The 26,002-nt window shown below is 43.6% G+C and overlaps 1 protein-coding gene across 4 annotated transcripts in view; it reads left to right on the forward strand.

Moving 5' to 3' along the window:
• Positions 1-26,002, forward strand: part of LOC110522208 (protein FAM184A) — a 161,026-nt gene that overhangs the window by 123,697 nt on the left and 11,327 nt on the right. For all 4 annotated transcript variants that reach the window (XM_021600413.3, XM_021600411.3, XM_021600410.3 and 1 more), the window contains exons 12-14: positions 5-158; positions 2,264-2,391; positions 22,906-23,090. In XM_021600413.3, the coding sequence (XP_021456088.1) occupies positions 5-158; positions 2,264-2,391; positions 22,906-23,090 (467 nt within the window). The remainder of the gene's footprint in view (positions 1-4; positions 159-2,263; positions 2,392-22,905; positions 23,091-26,002) is intronic.

Raw genomic sequence — 26,002 nt, forward strand, 5'->3', positions numbered from 1 at the left:
GTAGGAGCTGGAGCAGCGTCTGCGGCAGCAGCACCACATGGAGCTCCAGTCTGTGAGAGAGGCCCACAGACACAGCATCGAGACTCTCAAACAGCAGTCGGAGCAGGAGCTACAGACACTACGCTTCGAGCTGGAGGACGAGGGCAAAGCCATGCTGGGTAAGAGCCGTGCTGGGAATGAGCCGTGCTGGGTAAGAGCCAGGCTGGGTTAGGGCCTGATGGGGAATGGTCACAGGGTCTCACACTGGGTTAAGGGCCCTGGCAGGGAGGGAGACACACCGGGTTAGTGCCCTAATAACGAGGGCCATGCTGAGTAAGACGAGGCTAGAACCCTGAGTAAGGACCTTCAGAGGGAAGGATCATACTGTACAGTGCCTTGCGAAAGTATTCGGCCCCCTTGAACTTTGCGTCCTTTTGCCACATTTCAGGCTTCAAACATAAAGATATAAAACTGTATTTTTTTGTGAAGAATCAACAACAAGTGGGACACAATCATGAAGTGGAACGACATTTATTGGATATTTCAAACTTTTTTAACAAATCAAAAACTGAAAAATTGGGCGTGCAAAATTATTCAGCCCCCTTAAGTTAATACTTTGTAGCGCCACCTTTTGCTGCGATTACAGCTGTAAGTCGCTTGGGGTATGTCTCTATCAGTTTTGCACATCGAGAGACTGACATTTTTTCCCATTCCTCCTTGCAAAACAGCTCGAGCTCAGTGAGGTTGGATGGAGAGCATTTGTGAATAGCAGTTTTCAGTTCTTTCCACAGATTCTCGATTGGATTCAGGTCTGGACTTTGACTTGGCCATTCTAACACCTGGATATGTTTATTTTTGAACCATTCCATTGTAGATTTTGCTTTATGTTTTGGATCATTGTCTTGTTGGAAGACAAATCTCCGTCCCAGTCTCAGGTGTTTTGCAGACTCCATCAGGTTTTCTTCCAGGATGGTCCTGTATATGGCTCCATCCATCTTCCCATCAATTTTAACCATCTTCCCTGTCCCTGCTGAAGAAAAGCAGGCCCAAACCATGATGCTGCCACCACCATGTTTGACAGTGGGGATGGTGTGTTCAGCTGTGTTGCTTTTACGCCAAACATAACATTTTGCATTGTTGCCAAAAAGTTCAATTTTGGTTTCATCTGACCAGAGCACCTTCTTCCACATGTTTGGTGTGTCTCCCAGGTGGCTTGTGGCAAACTTTAAACAACACTTTTTATGGATATCTTTAAGAAATGGCTTTCTTCTTGCCACTCTTCCATAAAGGCCAGATTTGTGCAATATACGACTGATTGTTGTCCTATGGACAGAGTCTCCCACCTCAGCTGTAGATCTCTGCAGTTCATCCAGAGTGATCATGGGCCTCTTGGCTGCATCTCTGATCAGTCTTCTCCTTGTATGAGCTGAAAGTTTAGAGGGACGGCCAGGTCTTGGTAGATTTGCAGTGGTCTGATATTCCATTTCAATATTATCTCTTGCACAGTGCTCCTTGGGATGTTTAAAGCTTGGGAAATATTTTTGTATCCAAATCCGGCTTTAAACTTCTTCACAACAGTATCTCGGACCTGCCTGGTGTGTTCTTTGTTCTTCATGATGCTCTCTGCGCTTTTAACGGACCTCTGAGACTATCACAGTGCAGGTGCATTTATACGGAGACTTGATTACACACAGGTGGATTGTATTTATCATCATTAGTCATTTAGGTCAACATTGGATCATTCAGAGATCCTCACTGAACTTCTGGAGAGAGTTTGCTGCACTGAAAGTAAAGGGGCTGAATAATTTTGCACGCCCAATTTTTCAGTTTTTGATTTGTTAAAAAAGTTTGAAATATCCAATAAATGTCTTTCCACTTCATGATTGTGTCCCACTTGTTGTTGATTCTTCACAAAAAAATATAGTTTTATACCTTTATGTTTGAAGCCTGAAATGTGGCAAAAGGACGCAAAGTTCAAGGGGGCCAAATACTTTCGCAAGGCACTGTATGTAGTAATAGGGGACAATGCTAGGTAAATGCTACACTTGCAGCCCTCAGAAAAACCATTGAAAGCTAAACCGCGCAGTGCACCTGAACAACAGCCCCACACTCCTCCCTGTAGGAATCAAGGTCAACGCTGGAACATTCCATAGCTTGTTAGAGGTAGGGGATGTACTGTATGATGAATGGGTTTTTAATTAGCCAGGGTGGCCTGTCCTATTGTGTGGTGTATAGAGGGGAACTCCCTAAGGATCCGGTCTGTCTCTCTCTATCTGGTTCCTAGCCTCTCTGCGCTCGGAGCTCAACCACCTCCACGCCTCGGCCATAGAACAGCTACGGCAGACCCACCAGCAGGAGACAGCTACAGCCAAACTAGAGCTGGAGAATGCACTGGAGAACAGCCGGATGCAGGTCAGACTCACCGGCACATACTGGCATTCCACATATCACTTAGCTAACAGAAATAATGGTAACAATACGGATGGGCCAGCATTAGTTTGTATTACAGTAAAATTGTATATTGGCCATGAACAGCATTGTATTTTCCCAAACAGCAGGGGAAATATAGTGGCTTAACAATGAGGCTAGACATTAGCTCAACGTATGTGGATAGATAATTCTATTCAAAGCGTATATGAAAGAGTATATGCATATACACACTTTAGAATCTAAATAATCCTTCTGTGCCTTTTAATTGTGCAGGCTGAAAAGCTTTAGCACTAATGGCCATAGAATATATAGATCTCCCTTGGCAACAGCCCTCTTTTCTCCTCACTCTGGCTTCTGTTGCTTGTATACATTCACACAACTGACTATCTGTGTGGCTTTTTGGATATGGTTTGAGCAAGTGTCATCAGTGTGTTGGGAACTGGGGTGCTGGCCTCTAGAGAAAGAACAAGCGACAGCTTTCCTTCCCTCCCACACGCACGCAAAGCACACACACAAACTCCCCAGCAAGAGGCTGATTGCATAAATTATTGTGCTGAACACATCATCCGTTTGATCCCTATTCCTCCACTTTCTGCAACAAAACTGGGTGCTTTATATCGCTAACACAGGCCATGTTCTCAGAAACAAAGAGCTAAACTCTATTACGTATTGTACGTCAACAATAGCTATGCCGCAGCTGACAGTATTAGCAGGTTAAAAGATAGTAATGCACACAGGAGAGGCTGGGCTCAGCTGATGTGTCAGCTAGAGAGCAGTAGATGTACTTGACATAATACCTGCACTCCCAGCCGCCCCATCTTCTGACAACGGTGAAATGAAGTTTAACGCCCTGGGTCCTCTGTCATGGCCATGGCGAGATGTTCAGGCCCAGGCACACAGCTGTTTCTGAAGGGACCTACTTCTACGCTAGTCAGTCTTCGGGTTACAAGGCAAATACAGTTCCACTTGCCAAATTAAACGAGGCCAACGAGCCAGGGTACCTACTCCAGTGCAAACGGCTTCGCTTCCCACCGTGACACAGTAATCGACTAAACCTATTACCGCAGACAGGCCCCTATCACAACAGAAGCAGGCTAATATGGCAGGGGCTTTGTTTTGTTTTAGTATTTCCTATGGAGATGAACATAGCAGCAAAGCAAGACATGTTTTACTGTAAGCTATTTCAATGTGAGATCCACCTCATGTTACGATGCGAGGATACCTGGAAAGCAAAACAGGAAATATATTGAGGTCTTTGAGGCGTGTTTCTCGCTTGTATTAGACAGGAATGCATATTCCAAATGCATATGAAATGCCCTGCCTGGTTATTGCACCTGAGAGGTGTGTGTGAAGTGAACCATGGCCTGTTCTTCTCATCCCATATAGGGCTGTCATATCCAAGCACAGTACTAGTACGTCTGACATCTCTCATGGCATAAACAGGCTTCCTGGTGGTGTCTCAATCAACCAACAACCTTCTCTAAGCCCCCTCTCCTTCAAACTGTCTGTGTTCAGCTCAGTAGTCAGACATATCAGGACAAACCTGTATCACAACAGAAGCAGGCTTACGACAGGGTTTTTGTTTTGTTTTAGTTTTTCCTATGGAGATGAACGTGGCACTGGCAGCAAAGCCTCTTTTTTTTCACTGTAGGCTATTTCGCTATTTCAATGTCAAATCAAAATCAAATCAAACTTTGTCACATGCGCCGAATACAAGTGTAGACTTTACCTTGAAATGCTTTACAAGCCCTTAACCAACAGTGCAGTTCAAGAAGAGTTAAGAAAATATTTACAAAATAAACGAAAGTTGAAAAATATATAAAAAGAAACACAGTAAAATAACAATAACGAGGCTACAGTTGAAGTCAGAAGTTTACATACACGTAGGTTGGAGTCATTAAAACTCGTTTTTCAACCTCTCCACAAATTTCTGGTTAACAAACTATAGTTCTGGCAAGTCGGTTAGGACATCTACTTCGTGCATGACACAAGTAATTTTTCCAACAATTGTTTACAAACAGATTATTTCACTTATAATTCACTGTATCACAATTCCAGTGGGTCAGAAGTTTACATTCACTAAGTTGACTGTGCCTTTAAACAGCTTGGACAATTCCAGAAAATTATGTCATGGCTTTAGAAGCTTCTGATAGGCTAATTGACATCATTTGTGTCAATTGGAGGTGTACCTGTGGATGTATTTCAAGGACTACCTTCAAACTCACTGCCTCTTTGCTTGACATTATGGGAAAATCAAAAGAAATAAGCCAAGACCTCAGGAAGTAAATTGTAGACTTCCACAGGTCTGGTTCATCCTTAGGAGCAATTTAAAAATGCCTGAAGGTACCATGTTCATCTGTACAAACAATAGTATGCAAGTAAAAACACCATGGAACCACGCACCCGTCATACCGCTCAGGAAGGAGACGCGTTCTGTCTCCTAGAGATTAGCGTACTTTGGTGCGAAAAGTGCAAATCAATACCAGAACAACAGCAAAGGACCCTGTGAAGATGCTGGAGGAAACAGGTACAAAAGTGTCTATATCCACAGTAAAACGAGACCTATATCAACATAACCTGAAAGGTCGCTCAGCAAGGTTGAAGCCCCTGCTCCAAAACCGCCATTAAAAAAAAGACAATGGTTTGCAACTGCACATGGGGACAAAGATCGTACTTTTTGGAGAAATGTCCTCTGGTCTGATGAAACAAAAATAGAACTGTTTGGCCATAATGACCATCGTTATGTTTGGAGGAAAAAGGAGGATGCTTGCAAGCCGAAGAACACCATCCCAAACATGAATCACGGGGGTGGCAGCATCATGTTGTGGGGGTGCTTTGCTGCAGGAGGGACTGGTGCACTTCACAAAATAGATGGCAACATGTGGAGGGAAAATTATGTGGATATATTGAAGCAACATCTCAAGACATCAGTCATGAAGTTAAAGCTTGGTCGCAAATGGGTCTTCCAAATGGACAATGAACCCAAGCATACTTCCAAAGATGTGGCAAAATGGCTTAAGGACAACAAAGTCAAGGTATTGGAGTGGCCATCACAATGCCCTCAATCCCATAGAAAATTTGTGGGCAGAACTGAAAAGGCATGTGCAAGCAAGGATGCCTACAAACCTGACTCAGTTACACCAGCTCTGTCAGGAGGATTGGGCCAACATTCACCTGTATCCAGTACAAAGACAACAAAGGAAGGATGGTAGGCGTGCCTTTATCATTGTGGACAAACTCTTGTAGATGGCCAGCTATTCCAAGACAGCTCCATAACACTGTGGCTTTACTAAATTCTACAGGGACTTCAGGTTACGGGAAAAAAAAAAGGTATCGGAACTGTAAAAATATCTGAACATTATGAAATGGATATGAGCACGCACGTACTCAATTACATGCTTGCTTACACATACGGACTTATACATACACACACACACCTGATCTCGCTCTCTTCTCTCTCTCCCTCTCTCTTTATTGTCGAGAACTGTTTTATAATTTAATGTGTTTATTGTTTGTCTATCTTTTTTTATGTATTTGTCTACAAGTTTATATACTGTAGGTTCAGCAAATACCCTTATTGTTTGGGATACCTTTAACCTCACTAGGGTATGTGGGACTGTAGCGTCCAACCTGGACAACATCTAGAGAAATTGCAGAGCGCCAAATTCAAAAACAGAAAAAAAAACAATACTCATTATAAAAATTAATAAAACATACAAGTGTTATACATCAGTTTAAAGATGAACTTCTTGTTAATCCAACCACGGTGTCAGATTTCAAAAAGGCTTTACGGCGAAAGCATACCATGCGATTATCTGAGAACAGCGCCCAGCAGACAAATCATTACAAACAATTACCAGCCAAGTAGAGGAGTTACACAAGTAGAAATAGCGATAAAATTAATCACATTTGATGATCTTCATATGGTTGCACTCACAAGACTCCCATTTACTCAATAATTGTTTGTTTTGTTCTATAAAGTCCCTCTTTATATCCAAAAACCTGTTTTGTTCAGTAATCCACAGGCTCAAACGCAGTCACAACAGGCAGACGAAAAATCCAAATAGTATCCGTAAAGTTCGTAGAAACATGTCGAACGATGTTTAGAATCAGTCCTCAGGTTGTTTTTAGCCTAAATAATCAATAATATTTCAACCGGACAATAACGTTGTCAATATAAAAGGTAAACAAGAAAGGCGCGCTCTCGGTCGTGCGCATGAAAAACCTTTGGGACACTGTAGGGTCCACTCATTCAGAGTGGTCTTACTCTCTCATTTTTCAGAATACAAGCCTGGAACAATTTCTAAAGACTATTGACATCTAGTGGAAGCCATAGGAAGTACAATTTGAGTCCTAAGTCAATGGATACTGTAATGGCATTCAATGGAAAACTACAAACATAAAAAAATCCACTTCCTGGATAGATTTTTCTCCGTTTTTCGCCTGCCAAATCAGTTATGTTATACCCACGGACATTATTTTAACAGTTCTGAAAACTTTAGAGTGTTTTCTATCCAAATCTACCAATTATATGCATATCCTAGCTTCTGGGTCTGAGTAGCAGGCAGTTTACTTTGGGCACGCTTTTCATCCGGAGGTGAAAATAGTGCCCCCTACCCTAGTGAAGTTAAATGTACCTTCAGGGGTCATTCAATTCAATATTCATCAATAATTGTAAAAAAAAAAATTTGCAGAAACTCGTTACAGCCATCTATGATTCTCAGAATTATATTTTAAGAGGAGGCTAATTATTTTAGGCAGATGTTCTCTTTTCCGTCTCATCCTTTCCCACTGAATGAAGGAATTGGTAAGGAATTCTTTCCAAATAATATAAAACATTTTAAATTAACAAATGTACAGAAAGATCGGTGCGAAGGCCAAATTACAGAGGAATAACTTTTTGAGGCTATTAAATCCTTTTAGTCTGGAAAAACCCCGGGGCTTGATGGCATACTGGTAGAGGTATATCAAGTATTTTTTGATATGCTAAAAGCTCCATTGTTAGCTTGTTTTAACTACTCCTATAGAAATGGTAGTCTGTCAGGTACTCAGCAGGAACGTTAGATTTTTGTATGATTAAAACAAGACCTAGATGGCAAATATAAAGACCCAGTCTATCTAAAAAACTGGAGGCCCCTTACACTTCAATGTTGTGATGCAAAAATACTAGCAAAATGCATAGCACTCAGAATTAGAAGGGTTTTACCAGGTATTGTTCATCCTGATGAGACAGGTTTTTTTTACATGGATGATACATTGGAGATAATATACAACAACTACTAGAAATAATAGAACATCATGAAACATAAGAAGCCAGGAATGGTATTTATAGTGATTTTGTAAAGGCATTTGATAAAGTAAGACTGGATTTTATTTATAAATGCCTGGATTTTTTCAATTTCGGTAGTTCTCTTATAAAATGGGTAAAAATCATGTATAGCAACCCCAGGTGTAAAATAGTAAATAACGGTTACTTCTCAGAAAGTTTTGAATTGTCAAGTGGAGTTAAACAAGGGTGTCCGCTGTCACCATATCTATTCATTATGGCCATCGAAATGCTAGCTATTAAAATCAGATCCAATAACAACATTAGAGGATTAGAAATCCAAGGCTTAAAAATAAAGGTGTCCATGTATGCCAATGACTCAAGTTTTATATTAAGTCAGCAAGCTAGATCCCTGCAATGTCTCATTAATTAAAGATCTAGATAACTTTTCTGTACTCTCTGGACTAAAACCTAATTATGATAAGTGTACAATATTACATAATGGATCCTTAAAAAATACAACTTTTACATTACCCTGCAGTTTACCTATAAAATGGGCTGATGGTGAAGTAGACATACTTGGTATTCATATCACAAAATATATAAATAAGCTCTACAAAATGAATTTCAATAGAAAACTTGTAAAAATAGACAAGATCCTGCAACCTTGGAGAGGTAAATACTTTTCTATTTATGGAAAATTTGCCCTGATTAACTCCTTAGTCATATCTCAGTTTACTCACTTACTTATGGCACTGCCTACTCCTGATGATTCGTTTTTGAAATCATATGAGCAAAAAATATTTTGCTTTATTCATATTCTATATAATGAATATGAATTGGGTGGGTTGAGATTATTAAATATAAAAGCACTAAACCTCTCTCTCTAAAAGCTTCACTCATTCAAAAGTTTTATTTGAACCCTAAATGGTTCTCAAGTAGATTACTAAGAAAAGCTCATCCACTGTTTAAAAATTGCCTTTTTGCCTTTGTGTAGATTGCCATGTCTCATTTTCGATTCATTGAAAATTATACTTTTTTCAAAGTATCTCTCTTTTTCAAACAAGCATTGCAGAGCTGGCTACAATTTCAATTTCATCCCCCTGAAAAGATAGAACAAATATGACAACAAATATTATGGCTGAACTCAAATGTGCTGGTTGATAAAATACCTGTATTTATGGGAAAGATGTTTGAAAAGGGTATTTTGTTCTTAAATTATATTGTAAATTGGAATGGTCGAGTTATGTCCTTCATGGAGTTATCAGAATTGTACGGAAAGGTCTGCTCAATCCAAGAGTTCAACCAATTGATTACAGCATTGCCCCAAAAATGGAGGAGGCAGGTGGCAGCGGAAGGAGGTAGGGAACTAGTCTGTCTGTCTGCCCAAAATGAAGGATCAAAACTGGCAGAGGAATAAAAATAACATAAATAGGAAAGTATACCAGTTTCATTTGAGGACCAGGATGTTGACAACTATGCCATACAGATTGCAAAATAGTTGGGAAGAAATGTTTGATGTACCGATTCCATGGTACAGGGTGTATGAGTTGATATATAAAACAACGTAAGATTTAAGACTTAGTGCTTTTTAGCTAAAATTATTATAGAGAATTCTTGCCACCAACAAAATGTTGAATATTTGGGTCATAAAATCATCTAAGCTCTGCAGATTTTTTTGTGAGGATACAGAATCAATAGACCATTTAATCTGGTATTGCCCTCGGGTAGCCTGTTTCTGGTCTCATGTTCAGGAATGGCTGAAAATGCATAGCATTGATCTAAAATTGACCCTAGAAATAGTACTGTTAGGAGATCTGGAGAGACCGGGTCAGTCACTAATATACTAATACTCTTAGTAAAAGTATTTATCTTCAACTCGCAATCTGTGGTTTCTATTCGATTAGATAGATTGAAATTGTACATTAAACATCACAGCATAGTTGAAAGATATGTGTTGCATAGAAACCCAAAGTGGGTGGCCAGCAGAGATAGATGGGATGGGCTGAGGGTTGGGATGTGGAATTGGAGACAAGTGGGAGTGGAGTTGCTGTGTGAGAGATAGAATGATGGTCAAAGATTTAAAAAAAATGTTTTAAAAGAAAGACACTAAGTGGCAGTGTTTTTACAACTAATGCCGGTTTGCCTGAGGCTGATGCCGTGCAGGTGTTTGTACACATATACACTCGCTCTCATTCAAATAAACACATACAAGAACACACACATACATGTAATAGTGCCAGACATGCACACAAACATATACAGTTGGCATTGCTGTTATGATTTTAGTTGTCCTTGATGTCCTTTGTTTTAAATGTATCGGGTTTTTTGTGTGTTTTTTTTTGTTGGTGTTTTTGTTTGCTGTTTTCTTCTGTCTTTTCCTTTTTTCTCTTTAGTTCATTATCTTGGTTGTTGGTGCATTGGGGGGTTCTTGGGGGGTGGGAATGGAATTAATTGTATTTTTTATTTATTTTTTCTTCTTGGGGGGTACTGTGGGAGGGGTCTCGAATGGTTGAGGGACAGCTATTGGGAAACTGTGGGGGGGGGGATCTTGGAGGGTTCGTTCGGGTTCACGTTTTTTTGCCTGGTGGTAGATCGGTCAGGGCATTGAGCAGGGCATTGACCCTGGATGCTTCTGTGTGTCGCTCTGAATGGGAATCTGTTGGAGGACTGGTATGATGTAGTTATTGAGCGGCTTCACTGCAAGTATATATTGTATGTTTCAAATATTCAATAAAAAAATATTTACAAATTAAATTAAAAATAATTAGAAATTCACCCAACATATTGTGGGAAGCTTGTGGAAGGCTACCTGAAATGTTTGACCCAAGTTAAAGAATTTAAAGGCAATGCTACCAAATACTAATTGAGTGTATGTAAACTTCTGACCCACTGGGAATGTGATGAAAGAAATAAAAGCTGAAATTAATCATTCTCTCTACTATTATTCTGACATTTCACATTCTTAAAATAAAGTGGTGATTTTAACTGACCTAAAACAGGGGATTTCCTTGGACACCAAGGAACTTGAAACTCTCGACCCGCTCCACTACAGCCCCGTCGATTTTAACTGGGGGCCTGTTCGGCCCGCCTTTTCCTGTAGTCCATGATCAGCTCCTTTGTCTTGCTCACATTGAGGGAGAGGTTGTTGTCCTGGCACCACACTGCCAGGTCTGTGAGATCCACCTCATGTTACGATGCGAGGATACCTGTAAAACAAAACAGGAAATATATTGAGGTCTTTGAGGTGTGATTCTCGCTTGTATTAGACAGGAATGCATATCCCAAATGCATATTAAATGCCCTGCCTGGTTTTTGCACCTGAGAGGTGTGTGTGAAGTGAACCATGGCCTGTTCTTCTCATCCCATATAGGGCTGCCATATCCAAGCACCACAGTACTAGTACGTCTGACATCTCTCATGGCATAAACAGGCTTACTGGTGGTGTCTCAATCAACCAACAACCTTCTCTAAGCCCCCTCTCCTTCAAACTGTCTGTGTTCAGCTCAGCAGTCAGACGTATCAGGACACAGCCCTGTCTCTCTGTCTATGTCCCATAGGGCTGCATGATTTCTCAGACGCTGAGACATCCCTCCCGCGTGAGGGCTGCCCGTACATTGAGTCATCCTTCATTATACAGATCTGCTAATCACAGCCGCCAGTTATGTTTCCCAGACTGCACGGCTGCTGTTGTCTCTTATAGAGGTGTTGTGGTTTTACCCAGTAAATGGCAAAGCTCTGATCTTTAGAATGAACATGTGCCTTAATCAAAAAGCCTTAGCAACGCCGAGCAGGGTGTTTTCCTTTGAACAGTCCCTTCAGCCCAGCAGCCCCGGTAGATAGAGAGAGGGCCGTCTGAAGAGAGGTACAAAAGTGTTGCTCGTCCTCTTTCTGGGAGACGGAGAGATGTATCCAACAAATAACTCCCTGTGCTGAGCTGTTGATGGTACGGCGGGCGGCAGGGGCCCGCGCTGAGCGCTGTGCCGCCTTATCGATAATTGTGGCCCCTGAGAGATGCACGGTGCTGGCTTGTTTAATGAGCTGTGAGATTAGCAGGCCTGGTCTGCGGTGTGGAGAATTGCGTTTGCTGGGGATAGTCATCAGTTTTCCCCACAGACGAATGCTCGGCTTCTGACAGACAAACGGCTCTGAAGAATGTTTATTTTTTATACTCTATTGCTCATGGTAGCTACATATTATCTGTGTGTGTGTCTGTGTCTGTGTCTGTGTGTCTGTGTCTGTGTCTGTGTCTGTGTCTGTGTGTGTGTGTGTGTGTGTGTGTGTGTGCGTGCCTGCGTACATGTGTGCGCCTGTGTGCATTTTGGCCATCGAGAGGTCTGTGTCATCTTTCCTCTCATGTTTTTCTGTATCTGAAAGTTAATATCCCCGCGCTCTGGTCCCCGGAGGCTGATTCCTCAAAACAATGTCTGTCTATGAGACCTTGTCTTAATGAAATCCTACACAGGCCTGTAAATGCTCAATTCATCTCCAACAACTGAAGCATCGCTAATGGCTCCTCATCACCAGCGGACCTATTTTTCACGGCGGAGACACGCCGCGGCCTGTTTGCAAACTGTGATAGATGCCTCTATTTTCCCAGATTATTGGGCAGATAGGGATGTTTAGAGGAGGTGCGCTCCTGCTGGGGTGGGGAAGGAGGATGGTCTCTCCCCTCAGTGGTCGTGACTCATAGTTACTATGACAGAGCCTAATCTGTAAAGAAGTTTCCTTATCAATAACGTTTCAGTGTCACCTCTATGGCGGATCAATGGAGTTATTCCTGCTTTGTGGCAGTATTGGGTATGATTTGAATTTGAATTGAATTCAAACCACAGGTATACTTGATCTCATATCATTTATGGAGGCTGAAGAAAGATTTCATCTACCATTATGACTCACCGCTCTCTGGTTCGTGGCAATTCTTGGACTAATGGCAGCAGCTCGACACCTCCCATCCTTGTGATGTGATGTAGCCCTGGAGAGGTTGGAGTTGAGTTTTGGGGGTGAGGGTCTCAGTACTCCAATCACTCCGGCTTCACAGACTAATCTGACTGATCACAGACTGATCACAGACGGATCTGACTGCTTCCCTCTAGTGACTCAGCTCTCTCTCACTTCCTCTCTTTCTTTCTCTCTCTCTGTATGTGGCTACCAGCCGCTAATGACGAGGCTGTGCTCTGGCTGGCCTTTTGATCAGTCTGCTCTGGAACTGTAAAGACAGACAATCCTGTGGAAGCAGAGAGAGAGACTGGGGAGCTGGGGCTCAGAGAGGCCTCACGAGGCCAGTATACTTGTCTTCTAATCAGCTCCTCGCTGAGACCTTCCTATGCCCAGACCTCTACCACTGTAATGTACCCTCTACCCACCTCCAGTCGCACTGCTGTCAAACTAAGTGTCAGCCAGCCACAGAAATTAAATCATTTTTTAAAGAGCTTTTTGTCAAAGATCAGAGATCAAATATGGTGATTATTGGAGTTGGGAACTCCATCTACCAACTTCCCACCATCCCCTCAGAGGAATCTTTGAAACCTGAAGTGCTATTTCGTTCCTGTGACATTTTGTCCAAACCCTTTAAAGCTTCTTTTGCCCTAGAAAAGTGTCTGTTTGATTTTGAGAAGTACCGCTCAAATGGCTCCACCATACAATTTGCTCTAAGTTCCAACAGAGTGTCCATCTTTAGATGGACAATGAATATTACTATTCTACAGTGCCACCGTAACGGAGAGGGTTAGTTGTCCGGGTGGTATTCAGACTGTCCCTCTGAACCTCTGCAGGTCGGCCTAGGGTCCTCACTGTGAGGCTCAGTGCTGCTATTAGAGCTGCCACCACTCTCTCACTTTACGGCCCAGGCACACGTCAATCAAATCAACTTGCGCGCACACAAAGATAGGGTCACATGCCTATTGGAACATAGCCAAAAACTCCCTTTCCCTCACTGATGTTCAGCACTGTCTGCCTCTACCTGTGTAATCCACGACCAACCCATGCAGAGACATGGCAATCATGTTGGCTTCCAAGCAAAACAGGTATCCACTGGGGAGATTGGGAGTCAGCCGAAATGTCACAGTGAATCTCTGTTAGGCAGAGGATGGGTAAGCAAGCTTCTATGGAGAGGAGAGTGAGCTAGTCCACTGAAACCAGCCCCCTGCAGTGGCCCACACATTAATAACTACACTACTGTTATCACCTCAATCAGCTGGCATGAAATTATATTTACAGGAATTCAAAATGAATACAGATTGTAATCGGATTACACAAGAGCCATCAACTTCAATACCAGAGTTGGACTTGGCGGTATGCTGTGGGAACTCTTAGCGTAGTCTCTGTTATAGAGGGAAGGACTTTTTAAAGGATGTGCCGTTGCTGAAGGGGGAAATGATCTTTGAGCCAAGCAAAGCATGATTAATCTACAACTGGGATGTAGTTCTAGTTCTCTGAACAGTATAATCAGGTAATTACATGTATTTCTGCCTGGGCAAAAGGGGATGTTGGCATTTGATATCTCAAACTGTAGAATTAACTGTTACAGTAACTTTGAGAAAGAGAGTGATAATAGTCAGTCTAGATTTAAATGGTATCGTTGTCCGTATTACATACTGAACATTTGACTAAATACACTAAATATTCTAGTGAAGGCTTTACCAGTAGGTTTGCAGTACAATGGACTGGACAGCAACAGCCAGGTTTGAGCGAATAGTCAGGAGATGACCTTTTTCCTGGAATGCGACCTTTTCCAGGCGAAATAACAGTCATCTAGCACGTTGTTGTAGCTCGGACAAGTATAAACAAATACAAGCAGAACAGTCACTTTTTTATTTATTAATATAAGATATATATTTAGAGAATTGTGCAGAAAGCTCAGACATATCAGCAGCATCAGTACTAACAACCTCACAGCACACGTGTCCAGGGAAGTAAACATTTAGTGCTGAGAGAGAGAGGTTGAGTGGTGGCCATTAGTAATGCGCGGGTCAGCTGTTTGTTCACCAGCATCCGCCCGCAATTACTATTCAGTGGTGTAAAGTACATAAGTAAAAATACTTCAAAGTACTAATTAAGTCGTTTTTGGGGGGTATCTGTACTTTACTTTACTATTTATATTTTTGACAACCTTTACTTGTACTTCACTACATTCCTAAAGAAAACTATGTACTATTAACTCCATACATTTTCCCTGACACCCAAAAGTACTGGTTACATTTTGAATGGCTAGCGGGACAGGAAAATAGTATAATTCACACTTATCAAGAGGACATCCCTGGTCATCCCTACTGCCTCTGATCTGGTGGACTAAACTAAACACAAATGCTTCATTTGTAAATTATGTCTGTGTTGGAGTGGTCCCCTAGCTCTCTGTAAAAAAAAAATATATATATATTTTTTAAATGGTGCCGTCTGGTTTGCTTAATACAGGGAATTTGAAATTATTTTCACTTTTACTTTCAATACTTAAGTATATTTGAACAATTGCATTTACTTTTGATACTTAAGTATATTTTTAAAACCAAATACTTTTAGACTTTTACTCAAGTAGTATTTTACAGGGTGACTTTCACTTTTACTTGAGTCATTTTCTATTAAGGTATCTTTCATTTTACTCAAGTATGACAACTGGGTACTCTTTCCACCACTGTTGCTATTAACCCATTAGCAACCCCTGACTATGTGATAAAGTGAAAATCTGAGGCCCGCATCCAACTTAACCCGCAAATATAGAAAATGAGCTGTACAGTCGGAGATTGCAGAACTATTTTTTACAGGCCTTTTTAGATATAGGCCTGTTTCTGTTTATAGCCTATTTGTTAATCAACTTGTCTATAAATATCTAAATGCAGCTTCTCTTCTCTCATTACTTGTTGCCCTAGAAGAGGGCCATTTCCATTTGTTTTGTCTTGTTTTCCCACACACCTGGTTTTCATTCCCTCGTTACGTGTTTGTGTATTTAATCCTCTGTTCCCCCCATGTCTTTGTGCGGTATTGTTTGTTTGTAAGTGCTTGTGCACATGTTGACTGGTGCGCATTGGGTTTTGTACCCAAGATGTTATTTTCTTGATGCCGTTGGTTTTAGAATTATACTGCTCCGGCTATTACCTAGTTCTGCTCTCCTGCGTCTGACTTCCCTGCCACCAGTTACGCACCCCTTACAGAATACCACACCAGAATATGGAGTCGGCAGGAGCAGGTGCCCCTGGTATGGAGATTGAGGAGCGCGTCCAGGAACACACAGCGATGCTCCACCATCTCGGCGCCGCAATGGACCGTGTCGTCCAAGCTATGGACTAGAGGTTGACCGATTAATCGGAATGGCCGATTTAATTAGGGCCGATTTCACGTTTTCATAACAATCGGAAATCGGTAATTTTGGACGCCTATTTTGCCTATTTATTTATTTATTTATCTATTTATTTATTTACACCTTTATTTAATCTTTATTTAACTAGGCAAGTCAGTTAAGAACACATTCTTATATTCAATGACGTCCTAGGAATGATATATGCAACAGTTAGGGCCGCCTGGCTCATTGCGAACTAATTTACCAGAATTTTACGTAATTATGATATAACATTGAAGGTTGTACAATGTAACAGGAATATTTAGACTGATGGATGCCACCCGTTAGATAAAATACGGAACGGTTCTGTATTTCAATGAAAGAATAAACGTCTTGTTTTCGAGATGATAGTTTCCGGATTTGACCATATTAATGACCCAAGGCTCGCATTTCTGTGTGTTATTATGTTATAATTAAGTCTATGATTTGATAGAGCAGTCTGGCTGAACGATGGTAGGCATCAGCAGGCTCATAAGCAGTCATTCAAACAGCACTTTCGTGCGTTTTGCCAGCAGCTCTGCTGTTTATGACTTCAAGCCTATCAACTCCAGAGATTAGGCTGGTGTAACCGATGTGAAATGGCTAGCTAGTTAGCGGGGTGCGCGCTAATAGTGTTTCAAACATCACTCGCTCTGAGACTTGGAGTAGTTGTTCCCCTTGCTCTGCATGGGTAACGCTGCTTCAAGGGTGGCTGTTGTCGTTGTGTTCCTGGTTCGAGCCCAGGTAGGAGAGAGGAGAGCTATTGAAGCTATACTGTTACACTGGCAATACTAAAGTGCCTATAAGAACATCCAATAGTCAAAGGTATATGAAATACAAATGGTATAGAGAGAAATAGTCCTATAATTCCTATAATAACTACAACCTAAAACTTCTTACCTGGGAATGTTGAAGACTCATGTTAAAAGGAAGCTCCAGCTTTCATATGTTCTCATGTTCTGAGCAAGGAACTTAAACGTTAGCTTTCTTACATATATATATTGCACTTTTACTTTCTTCTCCAAAACTTTGTTTTTGCATTATTTAAACCAAATTGAAAATGTTTCATTATTTATTTGAGGCTAAATTGATTTATTGATGTATTATATTAAGTTAAAATAAGTGTTCATTCAGTATTGTTGTAATTGTCATTATTACAAATACAAAAAATCGTCCGATTAATCGGTATCGTCTTTTTTGTCCTCCAATCGGTATCGGTATAGGCATTGAAAAATCGTAATCGGTCGACCTCTACTATGGATCGCTGGGAGAGTTCCTCCAGCACCTCCACCAGCACAACCGGGGCCTCCACTACTCACTCCCCCTGCACCCGGTTCCAGTGGAATTTGCCTCACCCTCCCCGGGGAGTACGATGGGACGGCTGCCTGCTGCCAGGGTTTCCTGTTACAGTTTGGAGTTATACCTAGCAAACGTCCACCCGGCTCCTTCGGGCTGTGATAGGGTGTCCGCCTCTCGGGGAAAGGCCTGGAGTGGGCCAACGCCGTGTGGGTGGAAGGAGATGGGTTGCTGGACCACTTTGAGGAGTTCACCCATCGTTTCTGGGCAGTCTTCGTCTTTTCCACCTGCGGCAGGGGGCGAGGAGCGCACAGGAGTTCGCTTTGGAATTTCGAACCCTGGCCTCCAGAGCGGGATGGAAGGACAGGGCCCTGATCGACCACTATCGCTGCAATTTGCGCGAGGACGTCCATCGAGAGTTGGCCTGCAGGGACACCACCCTCACCTTTGACCAGCTGCTGGACCTGTCCATTCGGTTTGCTGGCTACACGCGGACGTCCAGATCGGGGTCTGTTGGTTCCATCCCCCAGCACCACCGCTCCGATGCCCATGGAGTTGGGAGGTGCTGCGCTCAGTGAGACCGGAGGAGGTTCCGTCTCGTGCACCATCTGTGGCTGCAGAGTTCACACTGCCGGTCGGTGCCGGGTTGGTTCCTCTGGGGGACGAGGCAGCAGGCAGGGCACTCTGGCGTCACCCCAGGTGAGAAGGCACCATTCTCACCCAGAGCCCTCTGTTGTACATATGTTTTTGTTCATTACTTTTCCTGAGTTTTCCCCGCATTCCCAGCATAAGGTGCTCGCCAATTCAGGCGCGGCGGGGAATTTTATTGACAGATCATTTGCCCATAGTTTAGGGATCCCCATCATTCCTGTAGATATGCCCTTCCCAGTTCACGCCTTAGATAGTCGACCATTAAGGTCAGGGTTGATTAGGGAGGCCACCGCTCCTCTGGGCATGGTGACGCAGTGTAACGGCTTTCTTCCTGGGAAGGAGAGGCGGACCAAAACGCAGCGTGGTTAGAGGTCATGTTAATTTAATAAGGTAACTCAAACATGAACAGGATACAAAACAATAAACGTGAAAACCGAAACAGTCCTAACTGGTGCATTAAACACAAAGACAGGAAACAACAACCCACAAAACCCAAAACAAAACAGGCTACCTAAATGTGGTTCCCAATCAGAGAAAATGACTAACACCTGCCTCTGATTTGAGAACCATATCAGGCCAAACATAGAAATAGACAAACCAGACACACAACATAGAATGCCCACCCAGCTCACGTCCTGACCAACACTAAAACAAGGAAAACACACAATAACTATGGGTCACACGGAGAGAATCAGTCTCTTTCTCATTGACTCTCCTGCGTTTCCCGTGGTGCTGGGCCTACCTTGGTTAGCTTGTCATGACCTCACTGTTTCATGGCAACGGAGGGCTCTCACGGGGTGGTCGCAAGAGTGCTCGGGATGGTTTGGGGTTTCCGTAGGTGCTACTACAGTGGAAAGTCCAGACCAGGTCTCCACTGTGCGCATTCCCCCCGAATATGCCGATTTGGCTCTCGCCTTCTCCAAAAAGTAGACGACTCAATTACCACCCCATCGACGGGGGGATTGTGCGATAAATCTCTTGGTAGACGCCGCACTTCCCAGGAGTCACGTGTATCATCTGTCACAGGCGGAGATGGTGGCTATGGAAACATATGTCTCCGAATCCCTGCGTCAGGGGGACATTCGGTCCTACACTTCCCCCGCCTCCTTGAGTTAATTTTTTGTAAAGGAGGAGGGAGGTCTGCGCCCGTGTATTGACTATCGAGGCCTTGATCAGATAACTGTGAGGTACAGTTACCCGCTACCTCTTATCGCCACAGTGATTGTGTCAATGCACAGGGCGCGCTTCTTCACCAAACTTGATCTCAGGAGTGCTTACAACTTGGTGCATGTCCGGGAGGGAGACGAGTGGAAGAAGGCGTTCAGTACCACCTCAGGGCATTATGAGTACCTCGTCATGCCGTACGGGTTGATGAATGCTCCATCAATCTTCCAAGCCTTTGTAGATGAGATTTTCAGGGACCTGCACGGGCAGGGTGTAGTGGTGTATATTGATGACATTCTGATATACTCCGCTACACGCGCCAAGCATGTGTCCCTGGTGCGCAAGGTGCTTGGTCGACTGTTGGAGCATGACCTGTATGCCAAGGCTGAGAAATGGCTGTTCTTCCAACAGTCCGTCTCCTTCCTAGGGTACCGCATTTCCACCTCAGGGGTGGAGATGGAGAGTGACCACATCTCAGCCCGTGCATAATTGGCCGACTCCCACCACGGTAAATGAGGTGCAGCGGTTTCTAGGTTTTGCCAATTACTACCAGAGGTTTATCCGGGGTTTTGGTCAGGTAGCGGCTCCCATTACCTCACTGCTGAAGGGGGGGCCGGTACGTATGCAGTGGTCGGCTGAGGCGGACAGGGCCTTTGGTTACCCTCTTTGGCATTCATAGTGGAGGTGAAGGCGTCCAAGGCTGTGATAGGAGCCGTGCTCTCTCAGCACTCGGGTACGCCACCGAAGCTCCGCCCCTATGCCTTCTTCTCGAGGAAGCTCAGACCGGCGAAGCGAAACTATGACGTGGGGGACCGGGAGCTTTTGGCTGTCATCAAGGCTTTGAAGGCGTGGAGACATTGGCTTAAGGGGGCTAAACATCCTTTCTCATCTGGACTGACCAACGCAATCTGGAGTACATCCGGGCAGCGAGGAGACTGAACCCTCGCCATTCAAGGTGGGCCATGTTTTTCACCGTTTTGTTTTCACCCTTTCTGACAGACCAGGTTCCCAGAACGTGAAGGCAGACGCACTTTCCCGGCTGTATGACACAGAGGAGCGGCCCATGGATCCCACCCCCACCTTCCTTCCTGGTGGCGCCGGTAGTATGGGAGCTGGACGCGGACATTGAGCAGGCGTTGCGTGCAGAGGCCGCTCCCCTCCAGTGTCCCGCTGGGCGTCTGTACATTCCGTCTGCTGTCCATGACCGGCTGATCTATTGGGCCCACACGTCACCCTCCTCTGGTCATCCAGGCATCGGTCGGACGGTGCGCTGTCTGAGTGGGAAGAACTGGTGGCCCACTTTGGCTAAGGTCGCAAGGGTTTATGTTTCCTCCTGCTCGGGGTGCGCCCAGTGTAAGGCTCCTAGGCACCTGCTCAGAGGTAAGCTACACCCCTTACCTGTTCCACAGCGGCCATGGTCACACCTGTCGATCGATTTCCTGACCGATCACCCCCATCACAGGGAAACACCACGATCCTGGTTGTTGTGGATCATTTCTCTAAGTCCTGCCGTTTCCTCCCGCTGCCCGGTCTACCTACGGCCCTACAGACTGCGTAGGCCTTGTTTACACACGTCTGATCGGGGTCCCCAGTTCACTTCGAGGGTCTGGAGGGCGTTCATGGAATGTCTGGGGGTCTCGATCAGCCTTACCTCAGGTTTTCACCCCGAGAGTAACGGGCAGGTGGAGAGAGTTAACCAGGATGTGGGCAGGTTTCTGAGGTCTTATTGCCAGGACCGGCCGGGGGAGTGAGCAGCATTCGTGCCCTGGGCAGAGATGGCCCAGAACCCGCTCCGCCACTCCTCCACTAACCTCTTACTGGGGTATCAGCCGGTTCTGGCTCCTTGGCATCAGAGTCAGAACGAGGCTCCTGAGGTGGACGACTGGTTCCGGTGCGCGAAGGAAACATGGGACGCCGCCCATGTTCACCTTCAGCGTGCCGTGCTGCGCCAGAAAGACTGTCACCGCAGTGAGGCCCCGGTGTTCGCACCGAGGAACCGGGTCTGGCTTTCGACCCGAAACCTGCCCCTCCACCTGCCTTGCCGGAAGCTGGGTCCGCGGTTTGTGGGGCCATTTAAAGTCCTGAGGAGAGTGAACGAGGTGAGTTACAGGTGACAGCTTACCCCCGATTTACCGTATTAAACCCTCGTTCCATGTGTCTCTCCTCAGGCCGGTGGTGGCTGGCCCGCTCCAGGAGTCTGAGGTGCGGGAGGTTCCTCCGCCCCCTCTGAAAATCGAGGGGGGCCCGGCGTACTCCGTTCGTTCCATACTGGATTCGAGGCGAGGGGCCTTCAGTACCTCGTGGACGTGTTGGACCCTTCAATGCTGCGGGAGTTCCACCGTCTCCGTCCGGATCGCCCTGCGCCTCGCCCTCCGGGTCGTCCCCGAGTCCAGTGTCGGCGCGCTGCTGGGGCCTCGCGTCAAGGGGCGGGGGTACTGTCACAACTTCTACCGAAGTCTGTTCCTCTCCTTGTTCGGGCGGTGTTCGGCGGTCGACTTCACCGGTCTTGTAGCCATCGCCGATCCATTTTTCCTTTTCCATTTTTTTTTGTCTTGTTTTCCCACACACCTGGTTTTCATTCCCTCTTTACGTGTTGTGTATTTAATCCTCTGTTCCCCCCATGTCTTTGTGTGGTATTGTTTGTTTGTAAGTGCATGTGCACATGTTGACTGGTGAACGTCTGGTTTTGTACCCAAGTTGTTTTCTTGATACCGTTGGTTTTGGAATTAAACTGCTCCGGCTATTACCTAGTTCTGCTCTCCTGCATCTGACTTCCCTGCCACCAGTTACGCACCCCTTACAATGGGAAAGATTTTACTTGCAAAATTGTATCAGTTTGACCGTTTTTAAGAAAATTTAAAGCAGTTAAAAACGACACATGTTTTTGAGAAGATTTCAGTTCAGCTTGGATGCATATTTTATGATGTTTGAAATAAAGATTTTATGCTGATAAAATAGCACCATTACAGACGGTTGCTAACTGCGCATTCATTTTCTCAAGATGCTGAATGAAATAAATCATATTTCTCCACTCCTGTTCTCGAGTCAAAATGTACATTTGGTGTATAATTTTACTGCAAGAAATGCTTAATTCTGCAGGAGTTAATATTAGATTAGGCTATATGAGAGGTTATAGACCTACAGTCAGTGTCCAGATTTCAGGCTACTTCTCCATTTAACCCATCTGAACAGTACAGTTTCCTTGACGTATCATTTTGACAATCTCGCAATATGATGTTTGCTCTTGCTGCCTGTATATTTGAGCTAAAACTCCAGTATTATTCCTTCATAGCTTGTTCTCCATCTTATGTTTAAATAGGGAGCCAATTTGTTTTCAGGACTCTAATTTCCATGACTGATAAAACTTTTTTTCTCATGGCTCTCTCTCTCATGTCTCTCTGCAGCAGACATATGATGAGCAATATGGTTGGAACATCGAATCGCAATAAAATCACAGTATCGAATCACAATATTATATAGAATCGTGACAATCACAATACAGATCGTATTGGCATCTAAGTATCATGATAATATTGTATCGTAAGGTCCCTGGCAATTCCCAGGCCTAATCACTAGTGACCATGGTATGTGAGTGTGCCCACTTAAGCTGTAGCATCATGGCACTGTAAAGATGGTATCCAACATCGCAGTACCCCTTGGGAATACAAGGAAGCAGCACAACAGCACAGCAAGAATGCACAAATGAGATCAAATGCTAACTCAAACGTGTTTTTTTTTGCTTGATTTTTGTGTGTTTCTGTGTATCTTTGTGTGTGTTGCCTGTGTATGTCTGCCTATTACCCCAAAGGAGAGGGAGTTGCTGGGCCGTATCTCAGACCTGCAGGAGGAGGTGGTAAGGAGGAAGAACCACATTGCTGAGCTGGACCACGAAATCCACACACTGAATGAAAACATCAACACGCTCACCAAGGAGCTGGAGCTTAAGGGCAAGGAGGTGCTGAAGATCCGCAGTGAGGCCAACCAGCAGATCAGGTGGGTGGGAGGAGAGGGCAGGAGGGGAGGGCCGTGACCCCACCACAGAGCCTTATGGGGTGACACAAAGGAGGGTTGACACAATAACAGGCCAGTAATGTTGTTCCGGCGCGTTGCGTACTCATACACCTGTATTCATACCCCTGTTACAGCTTGAATTCAAAATTTATTAAATATATTTATTGCCTCAGCCTTCTACACACAATACCCCATAATGACAAAGTGAAAACATTTTTTTAGAAATGTTGGCATATTTATTGAAAATGAAATACAGAAATATCTCATTTACATAAGTATTTACACCCCTGAGTCAATACATGTTAGAATCACATTCGGCAGCGATTACAGCTGTGAATCTTTCTGGGTAAGTCTCGTAAGAGATTTGCACACGTTGATTGTATAATATTTGCACATTATAATTTGTTTAATTCTTCAAGTTCTGTCAAGTTGGTTGTTGATCATTGACATCCATTTTAAAGTATTGCCATAGATTTTCAAGCTGATTTAAGTCAAAACTGTAGCTATAGTAGGCCACTCAGGAACATTCAATGTTGTCTTAGTAAGCAACTCCAGTGTATATTTGTGTTTTAGGTTATTGTCCTGGAGGAAAGCAGACTGAATCAGGTTTTCCTCTCGGATGTAGCCCGTGCTTAGCTCTATTCCGTTGATTTTTATCCTAAAAAACTCCCTTGCCGATGACAACCGTACCATAACATGATGCAGCCACCACCATGCTTGAAAATATGAAGAGTGGTACTCGGTGATGTTGTTTTGGATTTGCCCCAAACATAATCTTTTGTATTCAGGATATACAGTTAATTTCTTTGCCACATTTTTAGCAGTTTTACTTTAGTGGCTTATTGCGAACAAGTTGTTTGGGAATATTTTTATTCTGTACGGGCTTCCTTCTTTTCACTCTGTAATTTGTTTAGTATTGTGGAGTAATTACAATGTTGTTGATCCATCCTCAGTTTTCTCCTATCACAGCCATTAAACTCTGTAACTGTTTTAAAGTCACCATTGGCCTCATGGTGCATTCCCCGAGCAGTTTCCTTCCTCTCTGGCAACTGAGTTAGGAAGGATGCCCGTATCCTTATAGTGACTGGGTGTATTGATATACCATCCAAAGTGTTATTAATCCAAATGAATAACTTTACCATGCTCCAAGGGATATTCAATGTCTGCCATTTTTTACCCATCTACCAATAGGTACCCTTCTCTGCGAGGTATTGGACAACCTCTCTGGTCTTTATGGTTGAATCTGTGTTTGAAATTCACTGCTCGACTGAGGGACCTTACAGATAATTGCCTGTGTGGGGTACAGAGATGAGGTAGTCATTCAAAAATCACGTTAAACACTATTAATGCACACAGAGTGAGTCCATGCAACTTATTATGTGACTTGTTGAGCACATGTTTACTCCTGAACTTATTTAGGCTTGCCATAACAAAAGGGTTGTATACTTATTGACTGAAGACATTTCAGCTTTTCATTTTAAATGAACTTGTAAAAATGTCAAAAAACATAATTCCACTTGACATTATGGGGTATTGTGTCTAGGCCAGTGACACAAAATCTCAATTGAATCCATTTCAAAATCAGGCTGGAACACAACAAAATGTGGAATTAGTCAAGAGGTGTGGATACTTTCTGAAGGCACTGTAGGTGAGTCTCCCGTATGCTATCCTTACAGGTGAATGCCTCTACCTCGTTTTAATATGGTCACGATGAAGGTTATTTTGGATTGTTTAGTTAATTTAGATGACTGGTGAATCACAACACGAGAAGTTCAGTTGTGCGACTTCCTCTTGTTTAGATGTGACTGTCAGTGGCCATTGGCAGTGCTGGCAACGTTTTCAAGTTAGATTAAAGTGGAAGGATACTGGCAGAAAGAGAGGGGGCCAATTTGCCTCTCCCTGCTAGATGTCCTGGTTTATATTTTGTCATCTGTTATTCCCTTTGATGACATGGTCCCTTTTGACATTTTGTTATATGGCCAAATAAATTGATAAGGAAATATGAAACTGTTATTTGGGGCAAGGCCTAAATATAATCTATCATCATGCTTTTCCCACAGGCTGATAATTTCACTCTTATATTAATTCATAATGTGTGGCTAAGGCCCGGATGGAATGAACGGAAAGAACTCTCATTAGAATTAAAAGCCTGTTTGGTGATGAATTAAAAAAATGGAGGCTGATGCTTTTCTAGAGATAACTAATCACATTTCATTTGATTTTTTTATTGAACCTTTATTTAATTAGGCAAGTCAGTTAAGAACAAATTCTTATTTACAATGACAGCCTATCAAAAGGCAAAAAGGCCTCCAGCGGGGACAGGGGCTGGGATTAAAAAAAGATATATATAAATATAGGACAAAATGCACATCACGACAAGAGAGACAACACTACATAAAGATAGACCTAAGTCAACAACATAGCAAGGCAGCAACACAGACAACACAGCATGGTAGCAACACAACATGGTAGAAACACAACATGGTAGCAGCGCAAAACATGGTACAAACATTATAGGGCACAGACAACAGCACAAAGGGCCAGAAGGTAGAGAAAACAATACATCACGCCAAGCAGTCACAACTGTCAGTAAGAGTGATTGAGTGATTGAGTCTTTGAATGAAGAGATTGAGATAAAACTGTCCAGTTTGAGTGCTTGTTGCAGCTCATTCCAGTCGCTAGCTGCAGCGAACTGAAAAGTCGAGCGACCCAGGGATGTGTGTGGCCTTTAACAGAATGTGACTTGCAGAACGGGTGTTGTATGTGGAGGATGAGTGCCGCAGTAGATATATCAGATAGGGGGGAGTGAGGCCTAAGAGGGTTTTAGAAATAAGCATCAACCAGTGGGTCTTGCGACGGCTATACAGAGATTACCAGTTTACAGAGTAGTATAG

This window comes from Oncorhynchus mykiss, chromosome 4 (genome assembly GCF_057628025.1).
Source record: "Oncorhynchus mykiss isolate SJ-2025 chromosome 4, ASM5762802v1, whole genome shotgun sequence".
Lineage (NCBI taxonomy): Eukaryota > Metazoa > Chordata > Actinopteri > Salmoniformes > Salmonidae > Oncorhynchus > Oncorhynchus mykiss.